Source organism: Pectinophora gossypiella, chromosome 28, assembly GCF_024362695.1.
Source record: "Pectinophora gossypiella chromosome 28, ilPecGoss1.1, whole genome shotgun sequence".
Taxonomy (NCBI): Eukaryota; Metazoa; Arthropoda; class Insecta; order Lepidoptera; family Gelechiidae; genus Pectinophora; species Pectinophora gossypiella.
This window is the reverse complement of record NC_065431.1, coordinates 1,247,490-1,267,868: the sequence shown is the minus strand read 5'-3', so window position 1 is coordinate 1,267,868 and position 20,379 is coordinate 1,247,490. Positions and strand designations below refer to the sequence as shown.

General features: G+C 40.5%; 1 protein-coding gene across 1 annotated transcript in view; it reads right to left on the bottom strand.

Annotated features, from left to right (window-relative positions):
- Positions 1 to 598: 598 nt before the first annotated feature.
- The window catches only part of LOC126379165 (scavenger receptor class B member 1), a 131,681-nt gene continuing 111,900 nt past the window's right edge, over positions 599 to 20,379 (bottom strand). The window contains exons 5-14 of the mRNA XM_050027827.1: positions 20,185 to 20,345; positions 13,274 to 13,412; positions 12,336 to 12,463; positions 11,572 to 11,656; positions 8,783 to 8,916; positions 6,533 to 6,654; positions 5,678 to 5,812; positions 4,385 to 4,503; positions 3,162 to 3,293; positions 599 to 2,353 (exon numbers count right to left, since the gene is read on the bottom strand). Coding sequence (XP_049883784.1) covers positions 1,835 to 2,353; positions 3,162 to 3,293; positions 4,385 to 4,503; positions 5,678 to 5,812; positions 6,533 to 6,654; positions 8,783 to 8,916; positions 11,572 to 11,656; positions 12,336 to 12,463; positions 13,274 to 13,412; positions 20,185 to 20,345 — 1,674 coding nt within the window. The 3' untranslated portion in view covers positions 599 to 1,834. The remainder of the gene's footprint in view (positions 2,354 to 3,161; positions 3,294 to 4,384; positions 4,504 to 5,677; positions 5,813 to 6,532; positions 6,655 to 8,782; positions 8,917 to 11,571; positions 11,657 to 12,335; positions 12,464 to 13,273; positions 13,413 to 20,184; positions 20,346 to 20,379) is intronic.

Below are 20,379 nucleotides of genomic sequence, written 5' to 3'. Positions count from 1 at the left end.
TTTTCTCAAAATATTCGACTAGTAAGTCCAGGAATTCCTTTTTATGTTCAAGATGTCATGTTTTAAAAATAAAAATAAGAATTTGGTGCTGAAATAATTATGTAATTATTGCCACTTGCACATATTATTTGTCAATTAAAATTGGCGTTTACATTAAAAAAACAATAATAATTAAATTTCAAAATCCAGAATATATTTGACAAGATTTAAAAAAAAATCACATTTTAAATAAATAGAAAATAATTTCAAATAATATAAATAAACAAAATCTGAATTCATTACTTTCGACAATTATTAAAAATCACAAAACTACATTAAAATTATTTTTTTAAACTAAGTACCAGATTCGCAAACTTGTAAAAAGGGTATTTTTTAATATCCCTTTTTTAAACAATAAAATATTTGCAAGCAGCATAGTCTCTAATTTTTTTCAAAATTATTTTAACATATTTGAAACAAATTAGCGACACAGATATTTTGCAGAGTGATCGAACAAGAACAGTCTTTATTACGAAATACTAAGCGTCAATTGCTCTGCAAAATGGACTATCTAAAACTATAAAAAAATTTGGCCAATATACTTAAATGTGGTGAGCAATTTTCTTTCATAGACAAAAAGAAAAAATAGATGAGGCATAAAATATAAGGGACCTTTTTTTCGTTGTAAATTGACTTCAGATGGTATTAACTACTTGGCTGGAGAAATAGGAAGCGCTGAGGGCTCTCACCCGGTACAAAATTTAAGACAACAGGCCTAAGGACCCAAATGGGCGCGAACCTCGGCTCAGGGCGTCATCTGAGAGGTTTATATTTGAAACAATTAGCGATAAATTGACGACCACATCGGCTGGGTCGATATCGGGGTCCTGAAGTGATTTTAAATTATTTTACCGTCTTTAGTGAAATGATACAACAGTCTATCTAGTGGTTGAAGAAACACGGCCACTTTGCGCGAAGCCGTGTGACTTGACTTGACACAAAAACTTTAGTACGATTACTTAAGTAAAATCACACGAATTCGAGCATTCGCCGTCTGTTAACCCATCGCTTCGCTTCGATACGTCATCGATCTTTTCTTTTACAGTCTGATTACATTTATAATTAAATCTACAGGGATCCCTTTAAAAATTGGAATCGCAACGCTCAGTCCTTGACACAACCTTATTTAAGAATAAGCATAGGAAACCGTTTCTCAAAATCAGCTCAAAATCCGAAATGTTACTTATGCAGTCTTTATATGAGCCATGTCAGGGGCCTTTGGCGGCTCAATAATAACCCTGACACTAGAGTTGATGAGTTTGGTAATTCACCTCACAACCTACACGATAGAAGAAGAAGATACGAATTGTTAATCCTGATTACATGACACAGGAATTAATATAAAAGTATTTTTTTTTGAGCACAAAGGTTGAATCAGGATTTCTGAAAAGCTCTTTAAATAATTTTATTACTCTAAAAAAGACTTTAAAAATGTAACTCATCTCCCTAGCGTTATTCCATTTTCCACAGGATCCGCTTACCTAACTTGAAGACTTGACAGGTCCGGTTTTTTACAGAAGCGACTGCCTGGCTGACCTTCCAACCCGCGAAGGAAAAACCAGCCCAATACGGTTAGGCCACATTCCTCCTAAACACATTTCTCGGAAATGTGATTCTCACGACGTAAAAATCAAACTATGGACAAGAAAACGCTTCGCCATTTGAGAAACGGTTTACACACTCCCATATTTGCTTCCCATAATTATTATTCTAAGTTATTGAGCAAATTCTCTCCCAATAGAAGGCCACAATCCACCCTTTAGAGACAAGGGGTAGTCTTCGACTAAATACACGTTTAAAAGTCTGTTAAATTCAAGGCACTACATCTTCTAAGTTCTGACAAAATGAACGAGTTATTCGAGTGTATTAAAGACTCCTTTTCAGCTTCATGAAAATTGAAATTGGACCTCACAAATTCACTTTTTATCTTTCCTTTTAACTCGTCTAAACTCTGACTTATCTCTGACCTTTTTATGAAGTGGAACTCTTCAGGAAGCGGCTTGTCTTCTTTGTCATTTGGGCCATCTAATGGCTGACTTAGGGGTTGGTAGACGGTGTCCCTGCAAGGCAAAAGCTTGTGGGATCCATTGATAATCAGAGTTGAACTTCTCCGGATTGTCTCTCTTCCCAACTCTACGATTTCCATGGAATTTTGGCCGATGACGAAGGATTTGTATGCTTTGATAAAGACCACAGCGAGGGTGAGAATGCCGACGACAATCATTCCGTATGTTAAAATTGGGCCAGCGATTGGGCCAACAGTGGTGGCCAGGTAGATCCATCGCCAAATGGACGGGGTTACCTCGTGGATGCCCTGGAAGAAAGAGAGAGTTAATGTTAGTGACAACTTAACAAATACTGAGGGGGAGGATTCAGATCATGATTTTGAGTTAATACCAAGTGGAATTTTCGTCGCAAAATTCACGTTCTTTTTTGTTATTTTCAATTCTATACTTTGTTAAGTTAACTGTGTTAGTGAAAATTCTACTGCAAGTCCGACACCGGGCTTCGAACCACAGTGACTCTTATACCACAGGACCACAGTGACTTTTGTACCACAGGACCACAGTGACTCTTGTACCACAGGACCACAGTGACTCTTGTACCACAGGACCGCAGTGATTCTTGTACCACAGGACCACCGTGACTCTTGTACCACAGGACCACCGTGACTCTAGTACCACAGGACCACAGTGACTCTTCTACCACAGGACCACCGTGACTCTTGTACCACAGGACCACAGTGACTCTTGTACCACAGGACCACAGTGACTCTTGTACCACAGGACCACAGTGACTCTTGTACCACAGGACCGCAGTGATTCTTGTACCACAGGACCACCGTGACTCTTGTACCACAGGACCACCGTGACTCTAGTACCACAGGACCACAGTGACTCTTCTACCACAGGACCACCGTGACTCTTGTTCCACAGGACCACAGTGACTCTTGTACCACAGGACCACAGTGACTCTTCTACCACAGGACCACCGTGACTCTTGTTCCACAGGACCACAGTGACTCTTGTACCACAGGACCACTGTGACTCTCCAACCTGACCTCAGTTGGGATTGTGTTGAAAAAGGAAGTATTTTAAGTTTTATTTTTTATTTATTGTTACCTCTTCCAGCCACATGACCGGGAAGATGATGTCCGGGAAGCGGTGTATGTTGTTAATGGGGATGTTGGGGGCACGGTCCACTTTAAGGTTCAGCTGCACGCGAACGAAGCCCTCTAGCGGGACGCCGAGTTTCTGGAAAGAAATGGGTTTTATCGTAGGTCAAAGATATACAGCGTGTTAGTGTCATCGTAACGAATACTGAGAGTGATTCAGCTCATTATTCTGGGTTAATATCAAGTGGAATTTTCCATCGCAAATGTATAGAATTGAAATTATTTAAAAAGAAACACAAAAAAGTCATGAATTTTGCGACGTAAAATTCCATTTGATATCAACTCGGAATAAAATTATGGTCTGAAGTTTGATACTGACAAATATCTTTATGTTTTTGTACCATTTAAGCCTTAAATATATGACAATAACATATTTGTTTACATTTATAAATATGTAGTTACAGGCTGTGACATAATTGCTATGAGTCGGCTGTTATCCCTACTGAATCATCCCTCAAAGTTTTCGTTATGATGTCATTAACACCCTAAGTATTATGAGATTCTGATTAAGTAGTAAATAAAGACAGATCTAAAACTGACGAAATACATTTTCTTTTTTCTACTTATGACGTTACAGTGTGCATAGAGAAAACATAGCGAGCGTCTTTTTGAAAAATCGCATTCTGTTGTGATTTTCGTCAACAAAACCTGTTTTTTTTTATATTGTTTTCTTATTGGCCTGACAAATGAGGAGCGTAGAGTTTAACGACAGGCCTGAGGGTGCCCAGTTCGGCACGAACCTCGGTTCAGGGCGTCGTCCGAGAGCCTGGGAAGATTATATGTATAATGACACTAGTTTTTAGAGGTAACACTCTTCCCTTTCCTAATGTACCAAAATTTAGCTTTCTACCTTGAAAACTGCGAAAAGTCCCATAAATAATTGAACCCGCTCTTTGAAGGGGTTGGGGACAGATATCCAAGAATAAAATGATGCACGATTTTTTTTGTTACTCACAAACACCAATTGGGAAAACTGCGGAACGCTCTATACAAACTTAGTTAGGGTTAGAAAGAGACAAAATATAGCCTAGGTCCGTCTCCATTCTTTTAACTATCTCCACTTAAAAAATCACGTCAATTTATTCGCCGTTTTGCCGTGAAAGACGAACAAACAAACAGACAGACACACTTTCTCATTTATAATATTAGTGCGGATTATTGATTACTTACAGGTTGAATCATGAAGTAGGTCTCGTGCTTCTGCTTGTTGGGGTTGAGGCCGTCGAAGTGTGTCAGCAGGGTGGGATCCGCGTCGTAGAAGTGAGGGAAAGACAGGTACACCGGGGCATCTGATGGAGATACGAAGAGGAGATTAAGTAACACTTCTTCTACATTGTTTGTGGTTTTCGCTGTCATTATCATAATAAGAGACTTTCCAAGGTAAGTCTCCCAAAAAAACTGTACAGTTTTGTCTTCGTTTAACCTTCTAATTTCATGGATAACAAACATAATGCAACTTTAAGTATAATTTCAAAATTCTAGATTAAGAATAAAGTAAGGATTGATTTATTCATAAATAATAAAAAAACAGAATGTAAATCCACCACAGGCTTCGTCAGTACCAACATTCATATTAAAAAAAAAAAAAAAATAAAATAAAAATAAGGGAAAGCATATTCAATTCATACATAATAAAATCCGCACAAGCTTCGTCAAAATACAAAAACAAAACCACAATTGGCTTCGTCCAAAACTGCCTACTCCAGTAGCCCACCCCGGACCGCTTCCGGCTCAAAGCTACCCATTAAACTGGCCGCATTTCCACGTTGAACAGCCAGTGAAATGCGCTGAACCAAAAACGATCCGGAACGCGGATCATGGCCCTTCTCACGCAACCGCCTCCCCAGCTCCCTAACGAAATCCAGTGCCTCGCAACCCCATGGGCCCCCAGTCTCAACGGCAAAGGGCAAAAACAACTTTTGTCTATATTTTTGGGTATAAATAATGACCCTTGTTATTACACCTAAGCACAACACATCTTCCACCAATTATAATTCTGATCGAAATCTTCATCATCTCCCTAGCATTATCCCGTTCTTCACAGGGTCCGCTTACCTAACCTGAAGATTTGACAGGTCCGGTTTATTGGCGCGTGGTACTTCGTAACGCAGTCGGGTTATACTGCGACTCGGATTGACCGGCAGTACATGTTTTAGTGTATTTTAAACTAAAATAATAATTTTGGTGGGTTTTACTGCGAAAACTAAAATGTTTATAACTATGATAACATGCACAATGTCATTACTTATTAGAAATATGATGTTCCATCTTTCTTTTTTTCGCTTTGAGCTTCTATTTTTGCAAGTTTTTACCACGCCCTTCCCCATGTTGCCAGTTCGGCGCCTAATTGCGCACTGAGGTAAAGTACTGTCAACGTCGCTATATTAACAGTAACTTTGCGTCCCACTCTTTGAGCGCTGATGTGCAATCTACGGTTGTAGTAAATCTATGCATGATACCCACTGTATTGGCAAGGGCTGATGTTCTGGAGGCCTCTGGGAGGACACTTCTCCCCCTGGCAGTAACATTTGTTGTCCGCATTCACGTCTGCACACTCGAACGTTGACGCTGGAGGTGTGTACATGCCTGTTTGGATGCCTGGAAGGTAACAAATAATACATTATAACGATGTTAGGGGCCTTTGGCGGCTCAATAATAATCCTGACACCAGGGCTGATGAGGTTGGTCAATGGTCATCCACCTCACAACCCACACGATAAAAGAATAGATGAGAAGAATGATGTTAACTGGGTTCATCTTCACTGATTTAAGAGCCACGCTCTTGTCAGTGTAGCATTCTCCATACTACTTTTTTAGGGAAAAATAGGGCTGTGGTTTCCCTTTTGCTTGGGTTAGTTAAGTGTAAAAAAGTACTTATTTTATAACTGTGGCTTGCTTCTCAAGTACCGGTTCAAACCTTAGTACAGGATCGCAAATACCATAGTGAACTTATGATGAAACTGTGACATAACCATTCTCGAGACTAAGTCAGTTGCTAGTGTAGTTAATTTGTAATATCTATCTACTATTCTGCTAGACATATGTGGACATTGTCGAAATCATTTTGTGAGACTGTCCTTAGTTTGGTAAGGACTTTGCAGGCTTGAATGACCTGACTGTCCTTGAAACTGATCCCGTGCTTCGGAGGGCACGTTAAGCCGTTGGTCCCGGCTATTAGCCGTAAAAACACCTCCACCAATCCGCAGGGGAGCAGCGTGGTGGAGTATGCTCCATACCCCCTCCGGTTGATTGAAGGGAGGCCAGTGCCAGCAGTGGGACGTATATAGGCCGTTTATGTTATGTTTATGTATAACTCACCATCTTTGTAAACATCATGTCGGTACTGGAGAGGCATCACCCTGCACAGATCCTTGTCATAGATATGCACAATGTCTTCTCCGGTTACCGATCGCGGCGGGAAGAATGATCCTTCTGAAGCCCTGGAAAATATACAATACACCATAATTTCTTAGTAAGTAGACGTGTATTTTTATTTCTATAGGACAACAGCAGCGGATAAGAAAATGACAGGTATAACTTAAAATAAAATTAGATGGGTGTATAGGTCCACTATGTCAGTATGAAGTACTTTCCCTTTCATCATCATCACCAGCCCATTAACGTACCCACTGCTGGGGCACTGGCCTTCCCTATGGATGGATAGGGAGATCGGGCCTTAAACCATCACGCGGGCCAAGTCGGATTGGTGGTTATTAACGACTGCTAATGCAACCGGGACCAACGACTTAGCGTGCCTTCCGAAGCACGGAGGAGCTCGAGATGAAAACTTTTTTTTGTGGTCACCCATCCTATGAAAGTTGCTTAACTTCAACAATCGCAGACCGAGCGCGTTTACCGCTGCGTCACCGAGCTCCTCACTTTCCCTTTATAATAAAGTATTAAAACAAACAATACATGGTGTTAGTGACACCTTAACGAAAACTCTGAGGGTTAATTCAGCTCATGATTCTGAGTTGATATCAAGTGAAATTTTCCGTCGTAAAATTACAAAACTTAAAAAAAATTCAAGAATTTTCCGACAGGAAATTTATTTGATATTAACTCAGGATCATGATCTGAATCATCCCCCTCAGTATTCCTTACGATGACACTAAAGTCCTGTGTTGTTTATGTTTTAATACTTAATTTAAAGGGAAAGTATTTCATACTGACACATTGGCCCCGATTCCTGCAGACACCGCCTAATTTTATTTTAAGTTATATCCGTCATTTTTTTATCCGTCGAAAAAGAAAGGGACGGATGCTTGTCAACAAGTTAATTTTAAAACGAATGAATAACCCGGGCCAATAAAATAAGCATCTCGCTGGTATGTAATCCGTTTGACGTGCTGTCTACTTAACTCTGTCGGGTTATTGCGTATGTAAAATTTTTAGACGGTTGTTTTAGATTTCTGCTTAAAATTGACGTTTATTCCATAAATTTCAAATAAAAAATTAAAATAATTAAATTTTAAATTTTCGGTTCATCATTATCCATCTTAGGACTATGTATCAAAAGTGGCTGCAAATAGTCTTCTGATTATTTGTGGCGCCACCCACATATTATACTATATATATATTATATAAACTCACGCCTATGTTCCCCGAAGAGGTGGGCATTTATTTATGCCAGTCAATTATGCGTCCTTTTCTTTTTCGGCGGATGAGAAAGTGACAGGTATAACTTAAAATAAAATAAGGATGTGTGTGCAGGAATCGGGGCCAGTATGTTTGTAATATACTGATGTCTTTACTAAGAAGCGAGCGCATCGCGTTATTTGTCGAGTCGACTCAAGTATGCTTACAATCTGAGGTTACGTGTAAGTAGATACTTCGTTCTATTTATCTTCAATCAAATGGATATAATATACAGAATGTTAGTGACATCGTAACGAAAACTTTAAGGGATCATTCAGACCATGCTGATATGCAAATGGAATTCTATCTCTGCTTAATTCGGTGGGAAATAGGCGTAAGTTTATGTATGTATGTATGTGTGTTATTTTATTTATTATTATTTGTATGTCGTTTCCATATCTCGAGGCTATGGAGTACCGGACTTTTGGAATGCGTGCGTGGGGCCGAAGCCAACACGTAGAACCCTTAAAGGCAATTTAATCTAAATGTTGTGTGACACCAACCGGCGATTATCCCTGTATGCACTAAGGGAGTGCACACAAGAAAATCCCCGGTTCGTGTAGGACTAATGCAGATTATGGGAACAAAGGGAACTGGGCTATTGAGTTGAGGGTTAGTGGTCCGGGATACTGGGGCTATGTGGGACTATGGCGCCTGCTCGACCAATGTTGGTAAACATGGATAAAATGAGCAGGCGGTGACTCGCCACTCACTAGATGGGCCACCTATCTAGCCGACGCGACTGGACGGCAAGGCAGAAACATGGTTGTCGAGAGGTGTACACCGCTTTCTGCAAGGCGGTTTATCCGCCTCACCAACTCGCGACTTATGCATCTTTCACTTCCACCCTGCGAGCGTAAAGCTCTAACGCCCCACTCTGGCCGGCCAATGAAGGCAAGCCAGAGGTGAGAATCATTATTATTATCTTACCTGATATTATTGCAAGGTCTGTCTTTCCAATGTGGTAGGTGATCCAACCCATTGATTTTGTCGATGTACCCGAAACGATCCATGGAGTTCTGTCCCGTGTATATCGTTGATACTTCATCCAGGGTGCCGTTTCTCTGAAAAAGGATACAGGTTCGATCAAACGGTTCCCGGCCAAGTAGTTACCGCTATTTATGGCCAATATACAACAAGTTGCAAGTATAAGCTAAAACCTGTGAACATCATCTACCTACTTAATTTTATTTTAAGTTATACCTTCTTCTTCTTATCGTGTGGGTTATGAGGTGGAATACCAACCTCAGCCCTGGTGTCAGGGTTATTACTGAGCCGCCAAAGGCCCCTGACATGGCTCATGTAACGACTTACATCAGTAAGTAGTAACCCCGACCAACGGCTACGGCTAGTTATATCTGTTAGGCACGTTAAGCCGTTGGTTCCGGTTACTACTTACTGATGTAAGTACGTAGTCGTTACATGAGTCACTTCAGGGGCCTTTGGCGGCTCTACAAACCCTGATACCAGGGTTGATGAGGTTAGTAATCCACCTCGCAAACCACACGATGGGAGGAAGGAAGTTATACCTGTCATTTTCTTATCCACCAAGGAAAGGGTAATCGACAGGCGTAAATTTTATGGAACACACTAAAAAAACCCTTCCATAATTTTATTGTTTATTGGCCAATAACTTGACAGAATTAAGTTGACAGCACACGTCAAACGGGTTGCATATCAGCGAGATGACTTTTCTATTCGCCCAGGTTATTCATTTATTTTAAAATTAAAAATTTACAATCATCCGTCCCTTCCCTTTTCGGCGGATAAGAAAATGACGGGTATAACTTAAAATAAAATTAGGAGGTGTCTGCAGGAATCGGGGCCAATGTGTTAACGACCGCTGTGGTCTAGTGGTTAGAGCATTGGCGAAATCACTTTGTGAGATTGTCCTTTGTTTGGTTAGGACATGGCAGGCTTGAATCACCTGGGGCCTGTTTAATAAAACTTACAATTGTAAATTACAACGACAATTTGATGTTCATTGCGTAGCTAATTTGAGGAGCTCGATGGCGCAGCGGTAAACACGCTCGGTCCGCGATTGTTGAAGTAAAGCAACTTTCGCAGAGGCCGGTCATAGGATGGGTGACCACAAAAAAAAAAAGTTTTCATCTCGATCTCCTCCGTGCTTTGGAAGGCACGTTAAGCCGTTGGTCCCGGCTGCATTAGCAGTCGTTAATAACCACCAATCCGCACTGGGCCCGCGTGGTGGTTTAAGGCCCGATCTCCCTATCCATCCATAGGGAAGGCCCGTGCCCCAGCAGTGGGGACGTTTATGGGCTGATGATGATGATGATGCGTAGCTAATATGAAACTGCAAAATATTCGTGATCACATACTCCGCAATGTACATCAAATTGTCATTGTAATTTACAATTGTAAGTTTTATTAAACAGGCCCCGGATTGTCCGACAGTAAGATGATACGTGGAAGGCACGTTAAGCCGTTGATCTCGGTAACTAGTCGTTACATGATTCATGTCAGGGGCCTTTGGCGGCTCAACAGTAACCCTGACACCAGGGTTGATGAGATTGGCAGTCCACCTCACAATCCACACGATAGAAGAATTATATATAATAAAGTTTTCCAGTAATGTGTTTAACTATTAATCTTTATAATAAAATATGGCATGGGTATGTTATTTATTATAGACATAATTTTATAATAGACTCATTACAAATTAGTCACATGGTCATATACCATAAGTGATGGATCTAAGGAAACCAATTTAAATGATTTATGATGGATCATAATCGACAAGTGTTTCTTTTTAAATAAAAAAGACAGAGTGAGACTCGAGGCCGAGGCCTTTGCATGTGGTTTTGAAGGAGGATGGAAAGAATAAGTTGGACTGAAAGAGTTACTAATGAGGAAATGCCAGTAAGAGTAAGGTAAAAGATGTAAATATTAACAGTGTTACTACAAAACACAAATTAAAAATAAACTACTTAGGTTTGAAATAATATTTCGCGCCACGAAAGAAGTCGGCGGATTTTAATGAAACTAACTTGACAAGTCAATAATTCTATGCAGAATCTACGACAGTAGCGCCGCGGCCTTCGGGACTTCTTTCGTATACGGATTATATTTTAGACATAAGTAGTTTATTATTTAGTCTTTGTTTTGTAGTAACACTGTGAGAGTTATTGAGGACAGAAGAGGCAAGATGATTGGACACTTAATAAGACACCACGAATTTATTAAAACATCGTAGAAGGAAAGCTACACGGAAAGAGAGGAAGGGGAAGACCAAGAAGAGCTTACATGGAACAGATTAAAGAGAAGGCGAACGTCGTGTCTTATAAGGAAGTGGAAGAATTGGCCTTTGATAGACAAGAATGGAGAATGCTACACCGACAAGAGCGTGGCTCTTAAATTAGTCTTTTCCTATCGTGTAGGTTGTAAGTTGGTACCAACCCCATCAACCCTGGTGTAAGGGTTACTACTGAGCCGCTAAAGGCCCCTGACATGGCTCATGTAACGACTACTTACATCAGTAAGTAGTAACCGGGACCAACAGCTTAACGTGCCTTCTGAAGGTCGGATCATCTTACTTGCGGACAATCAGGTGATCAGCCTGTAGTGTCCTAACCAAACTAGGGATCTATTTTGTGATATGTCCCCACCGGGATTTGAACCCGGGTCCTCCGGATCGTGAGCCCGACGATCAAACCACGGAGGCCGTCTTAAATTAGTGATGAAATAAAAAAAAGACTTACCGCTAAAAGCAGTCCCATCTGGCTGTTTGGTCTCTTGCCTTTGGGGTAGAAGTAGTGAGCTAAGGTCACGAGAGGGTCGTTGTATCTGAAAAACAAACATTTTAATTAATAATAACCCAAATAATAATATCCCAAATATAATAAACAATTAGGCTATAGCCTTTATTATGGAAGTGGGGCGTAGGTTAAGAGAGAGGGGGTCTGATATGCGTGCGGGCTCTTTCTTGGTGCAAAGGTTGTCCATCGCCATACAACGTAATGGGGACCTTTGCGCCTGGAATAACTCGGGGGGGATTATTTGACGATTAGACACGTAAGGTCTTGAATTGTTAATTTCTAATTGTATTCATGTTTAATTTGTAATTACGTATATTCATTAAAATATAAACAATTTCTATTCTTTCTATTCTATTCTATAAATAGGGATGCCCGATAATCGTATATCGATTAATAAATCAATTATTTTCTAAGTCCATAAAATAATCGAAATATTTATTTATGTATTTATTGTTTCTACAATTATATCGATTATAATCTACTACGCGGCGTCATTGTTAATGATTGTTAAGTCAAAAAAAGGAAGAGTGTATAATACATACAAAAACTCTTTATTGCACTAAAAATAAATATTAAAAATAAACAATTGTAATCAGTTAGAGAGTACAACAGGCGGTCTTGTTGCTAAGGTAGCAATCTCTTCCAGGCAACCGTAAGTATACCTACATAAACTATATTAAGATCAATACAAAGCTGTGTGTACTAACCCAAACACGAGTTCTTCGGCGGTGACTTCAACGAAGGGCTTAGCTCGTTCCTTGTAAGTGAGAGCCAGCCCGGAGACGAGGAGGTTGAAGACAAAGCCAGCCATGTTGGGGGAGAATGAGGTTACGGTCTGGAAGAGAAGAGAATGAATGAATGAGCGGATAAAATAACAGTATGTAAAGCGAACAGCCTCCGTGGTCTAGTGGTTAGAGCGTAAGGCTCATCTGGAGGTCCGGGTTCGATTCCCGATGGGGACATTGTCGGAATCACTTTGTGAGACTGTCCTTTGTTTGGAGGGCTTTTCACGATGAATCACCTGATTGTCCGAAAAAGTAAGATGATTCGGTGCTTCGGAGAGCACGTTAAGCCGTTGGTCCCGGCTATTAGCCGTAAAAACACCTCCCACTTCGGGAACATTCCCGGGACTGGCACTTCACTGGACGTGACATCTTCTGGGAGTATGTTGTACACAGTGGGGCCTATTAAATTTGCCGGAATGGCTGTAATGCAACTTTAATGGCCGTAATGTAACTCAAATGGCCGTAATGAAACTGAAATGGCCGTAATATAACTGACGTGTCCGTAATGTAACTTAAATGGCCGTAATGTAACTTAGATGGCCGCAATGTAACTCAAATGGCCGTAATATAACTTAAGTGGTCGTAATGTAACTTAGATGGCCGTAATGTAACTCAATGGTCGTAATGTAATTTAGATGGCCGCAATGTAACTTAGATGGCCGTAATGTAACTTAAGTGGCCGTAATGTAACTCAATGGTCGTAATGTAATTTAGATGGCCGCAATGTAACTTAGATGGCCGTAATGTAACTTAAATGGCCGTAATGTAACTTAAGTGGCCGTAATGTAACTTAAATGGCCGTCATGTAACTTAAGTGGCTGTATTGTTTCCATTGGGGTAGTCAGAGGTGAAGAACTTACCAATAGAGGAATGTTGGGTACAACGAGTTTCTGGTCCTTGTTGACAGACATCTCTGGCACGAATCTGAGTATCTTGTTATGCTGGTAGGTGACTGTGTCATTGTCGTGAAACTTGATGTTAACCTTCTCCATGTCTTCCCTGCAACAATAAGAATGAAGAATCAGATAGGTAGCTTACCGAGGTTGAGGTTGAGGTCGGGAAAAAAAGACAAAATATTATTCCTTATTCTATAGTTATGTTATGATATACAGGGTGTTGTGACATCGTAACGAAAACTTTGAGGGATGATTCAGGCCATGATTCTGAGTTAATATCAAGTGAAATTTTCCGACGCAAAAGTATGGAACTGACAATAATAATAATAAAAAAAAACACAAGTTGTCATGAATTTTTCGACAGGAAATTCCACTTGATATCAACTCAGAATCGTGGTCTGAATCATTCCCCTCAGTATTCGTTACAGTATCACTAAGATCCGTACTTACTTGTATGGTTATCTGTATGTACTTGCATGGGGTGTTAGTGACATCGTAACGAATACTGAGAGGGATGATTCAGCTCATTATTCTGAGTTAATATCAAGTCGAATTTTCTACCGCAAAAGTAAAGAATTAAAAATAATTTTAAAAATATAAAATTACATGATTTTTGCGACGGAAAATTCCACTTGATATTAACTCAGAATAACGGTCTGAATCACCCCCTTAGTATTCGTTACGATGTCACTAACACCCTGTATAGGCTATTTACATTATGTTAGTTATAAGTATGTTATTTTTAAATGACCTAAATGGATGGCTTTAACAGGCAGACGTCTCAGATATGTGGTAATATTATGAGCATATAACGCATAATTTGTAAAGCTCCTTTGGAAATAAGGAAGTAGGAAACAAGAAGGTAAGTATGCACTTCCTTTCATACATTTTTATTCAACTACCTACTTATAATAGAGTGTGTAAGTGACATCGTAACGAAAATTCTGAGGACCGTAACTCTGGAGTTGATATCAAGTAAAATTTCCCGTCGCAAAAGTATAGAATTGAAAATAATTAAAAATCATGAATTTTGCGGCGGAAAATTCCTTTTGATATCAACTCAGAATCATGGTCTGAATCATCCCCCTCAGAATTCGATACGATGCCACTAACACCTTCTACAGTTCCTTTTGTGACGTGACTTTTTGTAGATTCGCCGCAAATGGCATTAACTACTTGGCCGGACAAATGAGGGCTCTCACCCGGTACAAAAGGCCTGAGGGGGCGCAGTTGTGTACAGTTCCATAGAATAGAATAGAATAGAAATACTTAGTTAAGGACGCCACACATAAAAAGAAGACAATAACATCATATCAAATTTTCACAAAACAATTACAAAAAGCAAGATGGATGTTCGTCGAAATGATCATAAAGTGGTGGTGGACGTCCTGAGATAAAAGGGCCTCACTCAGCACAAGTCGCGGCGTGAACCACGACGCTGGTATTATGTGGACCCTGTTGGGTGACACATGAACATCGAGTTCCATAAATATGTGTTAATGATGTAAGTACTTTCATTATAATCTATATAATACTAAATTAATTTAATAGATATGAATACATTGAGGAGCTCGGTGGCGCAGCGGTAAACGCGCTCGGTCTGCGATTGTTGAAGTTAAGCAACTTTCGCAAAGGCCGGTCATAGGATGGGTGACCACAAAAAAAAAAGTTTTCATCTCGAGCTCCTCCGAGCTTCGGAAAGCACGTTAAGCCGTTGGTCCCGGCTGCATTAGCAGTCGTTAATAACCACCAATCCGCACTGGGCCCGCATGATGGTTTAAGGCCCGATCTCCCTATCCATCCATAGGGAAGGCCCGTGCCCCAGCAGTGGGGACGTTAATGGCCTGATGATGACTGTAATAGGTATTAATATGGCCATGCCAGACCCTGTTGGTTAAGGTCTAACCTTCATAGGATCTGATCATAAGACCTAAATGTCCTAGGCCCTAAGGTGAAGGCCCACGCGACCATATATTCAAGGTACTGTAATTAGCAGGTTAAATTGTAAGTAATAACAAGATTGTATCATATTTTGCATATCGTAACCTTATATCTCTTGAATTTTTTATCTTGAAGGGAAGAGAGGAAGGGGTAGACCTAGGATAACATTTATGAAACAAATAAAAGAGAAGGTGCAGGTCGTGTCGTATCGGGAGGTGAAGGTTTTGGCGGGAAGAAGAGAGGAATGGCGATTACTCCACCGACAAGAGCGCAGCTCTTAAATAAAGAGGAGGAGGAACCTTATATAGTGAAAACTACGCTTAACATCGCGTCTGTATCCCTGAAAGGGTAGGCAGAGGTGCAGTAGCGGCATTAGCAAAATATTTCGGCGGTGCGAGATTTCAAAGCACCCCTCAGCCCCTTAACACTTTCAAGGACTGAACGTCTAATGACGTTCCGATTCCAAGGTGTCTTACTATTATGGACCATCAATGACCCATGATCTCTGCCCGTGAAAGGGTTAAAACACAAAGTTTTTCGATTAGTTTACGGCCACCGAAAATTAGAAATTACCAATTTAAATCTTTTAAAAATATTGTTTACGGCCCGGTATGAGTTGTGGCTGCAATCGTAATATACGATCCCGACGACCCGATTACTCTAGCCATACATAAACAGCCTATATACGTCCCACTGCTGGGCACAGGCCTCCCCTCAATCAACCGGAGGGGGTATGGAGCATACTCCACCACGCTGCTCCAATGCGGGTTGGTGGAGGTGTTTTTACGGCTAATAGCCGGGACCAACGGCTTAACGTGCCCTCCGAGGCATGGAATCATCTGTTTTTCGGACAATCAGGTGATTCAAGCCTGAAAAGTCCTTACCAAACAAAGGACAGTCTCTAAAGTGATTTCGACAATGTCCCCATCGGGAATCGAACCCGGACCTCCAGATCGTGAGCCTAACGCTCTAACCACTAGACCATGGAGGCTGTGCACTCTAGCCATAAAGGCAGCCAATCAGCTCGCGACACCAAACACTTCAGGACCCCGATACCGACCCCACCGGTGTGGTCGACGATTTCCCTCATTCAGCGCTTATCGCTATCGACTTATCTTATTTAGCCTATACGATCCCACTGCTGGGCAAAGGCCTCCCCTTGATTTTTCCACTCCTCTCGACTTTGCGCGATCTCCGGCCAATCCTTGCGATAAGCATTGAGGTCGTCACACCATCTTTTACGCGGTCTGCCTCGACTTCTAAGCCCGCCCTGAGGTATCCAGTGAGTAACGACTCGTGCCCACCGCTCCGGATGCATCCGACAAACGTGTGGGGCTCAGTCCCACTTCAGTTTGGCGGACTTTTTCCCTACATCAGTGATACCCGTCGATTAATTCTTTCAAATATTTTTCCTCTCAGACGACGCCCTGAGCCGAGGTTCGCGCCCAACTGGGCACCCTTCAGCGCTCCCCAGCGCTCCCCATTTGTCCGGCCAAGTAGTTATTGCCATCTGCGGCAAATCTACAATAAGTCAAGTCAAAAAAAAAGTGGCCGCAATCTAACCCGATGAAATTAGTTTGCGGCCAGGGTGAACAAGTCTTGGTTGGCGAAATTTTTAGACGGTTGTTTTAGAATTGTGCTTAAAATTTACGTGTGTTCCATAAATTTTATGCTAGTCGATTACCCGTCTCTTTCCTCCTTTTTTCGGCTTAGGGGACATCTCGTCTCAGAAACTGGGCCCAGGGACGAGTTTGCCCTTTTCTAATTTGATAATGGGTATGATTCAGTTTCGGCGGATAAGAAAAAATTACAGATATAACTTAAAATAAAATTAGATGGTGTTTAAAGGAATTAGCACCATTTTCATAATTAAATAATACTTGAAACAGTGGCGAAATATCGGGAGTCTCATATCTCTGATTTAAACGTGGTAAGAACCCGTTATTATGTGTTTTAAATTCCACCTGTTTCTGCTCAGAATCATGGTCTGAATCATCCCCTCAGTATAAGTTACGGTGTCACTAACACCCATACCTACCTACTTGTACTGGGCTATAGTGAGAATATTTTGAAAATTAAAAAAAAAAAATACTCCCACATCCTTGTTCCCACAATAAAAAAAGATCCAATTAAAAATAATACTAAATATAAATGATAGCGATCACTGTGAAGTAACACCGGAAATACCATAATTTAAATAACATGTTAAAAAAAATGTGTTTTCAAAATAAGAAAAAAGTTAAGTGGGTAGTTGGAAAAAATATTTACGTAACTGTAATTTCTAAGATTACAACATTATATAATATAAATATAATATTTACTGTGTCCACACAGTAAGCTAAGGTACATATAAGGTATGAGAATTATGGGTAAGTACTGTTCCGAAGAAAAGTGCTACGATTTCGAGTCACTATAGTGTACAGTCATGGGCAATATAATGTACCCACTTTAGGACTCTGTCGCACTAACATATTTGACATTTAGTAAGACTTACAGTTCAATTTGTCAAAAAAGTTAATGTGACAAGGTACCAAAGTGTATACATATTAATGCTCGTGACCGCGTATATGCATTGATTTATCACTACCTTTTTTTTATGACGTGACTTATTGTAGATTTGCCGCAGATGGCATTAACTACTTGGCTGGACAAATGGGGAGCGCTGAAGGCTCTCACCCGGTAATTTACCACTACCGCAGATACAGCGCTTGATACAACAATGCGGCGAAAACTTGGCGCTTGTTTAACTATACATTTGTACACAGCTGTATATACATTCAATAAAATCGTGTCAAATTAAGAAAGTATGCATCGTCTTATTACGTATATTAGCGCGTGGTGCTTCTTAACGCGGTCGGGTTATACTGCGACTCGGATTGACCAGGAGTAAAAATTTACCTAACCATAGTCTAAAGCTATAAGCTGGACTGAAATGGTGTCAAATGAAAAAGTGCTGGAAAGAGTTGAAGAAAAGAGAACCATATTGAAGACTATAGAGAACCGGAGAGGAAATATGATTGGCCACCTGATACGACACGATTCATTTATAACAAACATTATACATAGAAGGAAAAATTGAAGGGAAGAGAGGAAGGGGTAGACCTAGGATAACATTTATGAAACAAATAAAAGAGAAGGTGCAGGTCTATCTATCTACTCCTTTTCTTCCATAGTATATGTAGTAGTTTAAGTAGTGATATTTTTATTTATTATAACAATTATAATTATGTGTATTATTGTTATGTAGTTTATGTAGTCAAAAGTGTATTTATTTTTATATGCACAAGTATTCCCATGCTGCACTATCCCGCTATATTACTTAATATTCAATATCTCCTATACTTAAAGGTTGCCTGGAAGAGATTGCTACTTAGCAATAAGGCCGCCTATTGTACTAATTCTATTTCTCTTTTGTTTTGTATTTTGTTTTTTCCTGTTTGTGCAATAAAGTATTTGTTATGTTATGTTATGTCGTGTCGTATCGGGAGGTGAAGGTTTTTGGCGGGAAGAAGAGAGGAATGGCGGTTACTCCACCGACAAGAGCGCAGCTCTTAAATAGAGAGAGAGATAGTCTAAAGAAGAACACTTCTATCTTTAAGTGTACTAACAGTGATATCACGTGTTCATTTCGCCAATTACACCACGTTCACATGATTAGAGTGCACGCTATTATAACACCGCTTTACTCACGAAAAGAAAGTACGGTAATTTTTCTTTTAGTACTTTTTTCTTTTCGTCGATTAAGTAATCATATTCAGACGATGGAATGGTAATGTTAGTTTTTTTTTTAAATATCTAAAGGTAAAGTTTAAAGATCACTTATACAGGGTGTTAGTGACATCGTAACGAATATTAAGGGGGATGATTCAGACCATGATTCTCAGTTGATATCAAGTGGAAATTATCTGTCGGAAAATTCATGTTTTTTTTTTTGTGTTTAATTATTTTAATTTCCATACTTTTGCAACGGAAAATTCCGCTTGATATCAACTGCGAATCATGGTCTGAATCAACCGTCAAAGTTTTCGTTACGATGTCACTAACACCCTGTATCCTTAGTATAGTATTAATTTTACATTTCATATTTACCAACTATTCTATTGTTATGTAATAATCAGTCGAATTCTAACCTAAATCAATGAATAACATGCATAAGTTTGTGGCGGACTCAACAAGTTGTCCAGCTAGTTCCGTCCACATGCAACAGATGGCGCCACATTCAATAATGCAGTCATCAAGCAGTCGTGAAACGCGATATCGAAGTTTACACAGCAAGACGCATTATATACAACTTCCAACATAATGCCGTTGGATCGTCGATCCCTAGTCACACCACCAACTTGTGGCTAGCGGGGTATTATGCTCTGTTCGGTACCACGAAAACATCCTCACGCAACAAGCTCACGAACTATATCCCAATTGGGGTAGTCAGAGGTACATACATCGAAATATGAACGTCCCCACACCTCACCGAGCTTTCTGTTAGACCACTATAATGGTCGAGGCAACTGTGTTAGTGAAAACTGCACTTAAGATAAATTAATAACTCGTAGGTGCAAGTCACGAGGCGAAGATAGCAGCCATCGGTATGGCAATGCAGGACGGAAGGGGCAAGTCACAGGGACTGTAACCTGGAACCTGACAGAGGGCAGCAGTAACTGTCAGTACTATTCAGAGGCGGAGGGCAGGAGTCCTAATATGGCTTTGTAATTGACTACTCTGGGCGGCATCCCACTTGCCTCAGACAGAGTACTGCGGGACGGAAGGCAAGAGGGTAACCACTGCCCTATTTTTCCCTAAAAAAGTAGCATGGAAAATGCTGCACCGACAAGAGCGTGGCTCTTAAATTGATGATGATTAGGTGCATGTCAGTACCAAAGCAAGCCGGTGACATTTGAAGTGACAATTAAAACAAATAACGAAAATGCTGTTACCTATAGACAAATGGGCCGACCTCCACCAGCTTGGGCTTCTCGCCGTTCTCCAAGAAACCCTGAGGGTTGGTCACGTTGAAGATGTACACCTTGGTCAGCCTGGTCACTCCTGGCTTCTGCCAATAACTGTAGCTCAGCGAGCCGTTCCAGATTTTGAGTTCCTGGGGAAGTAACACAGTGGTGCTAATTCCTGTA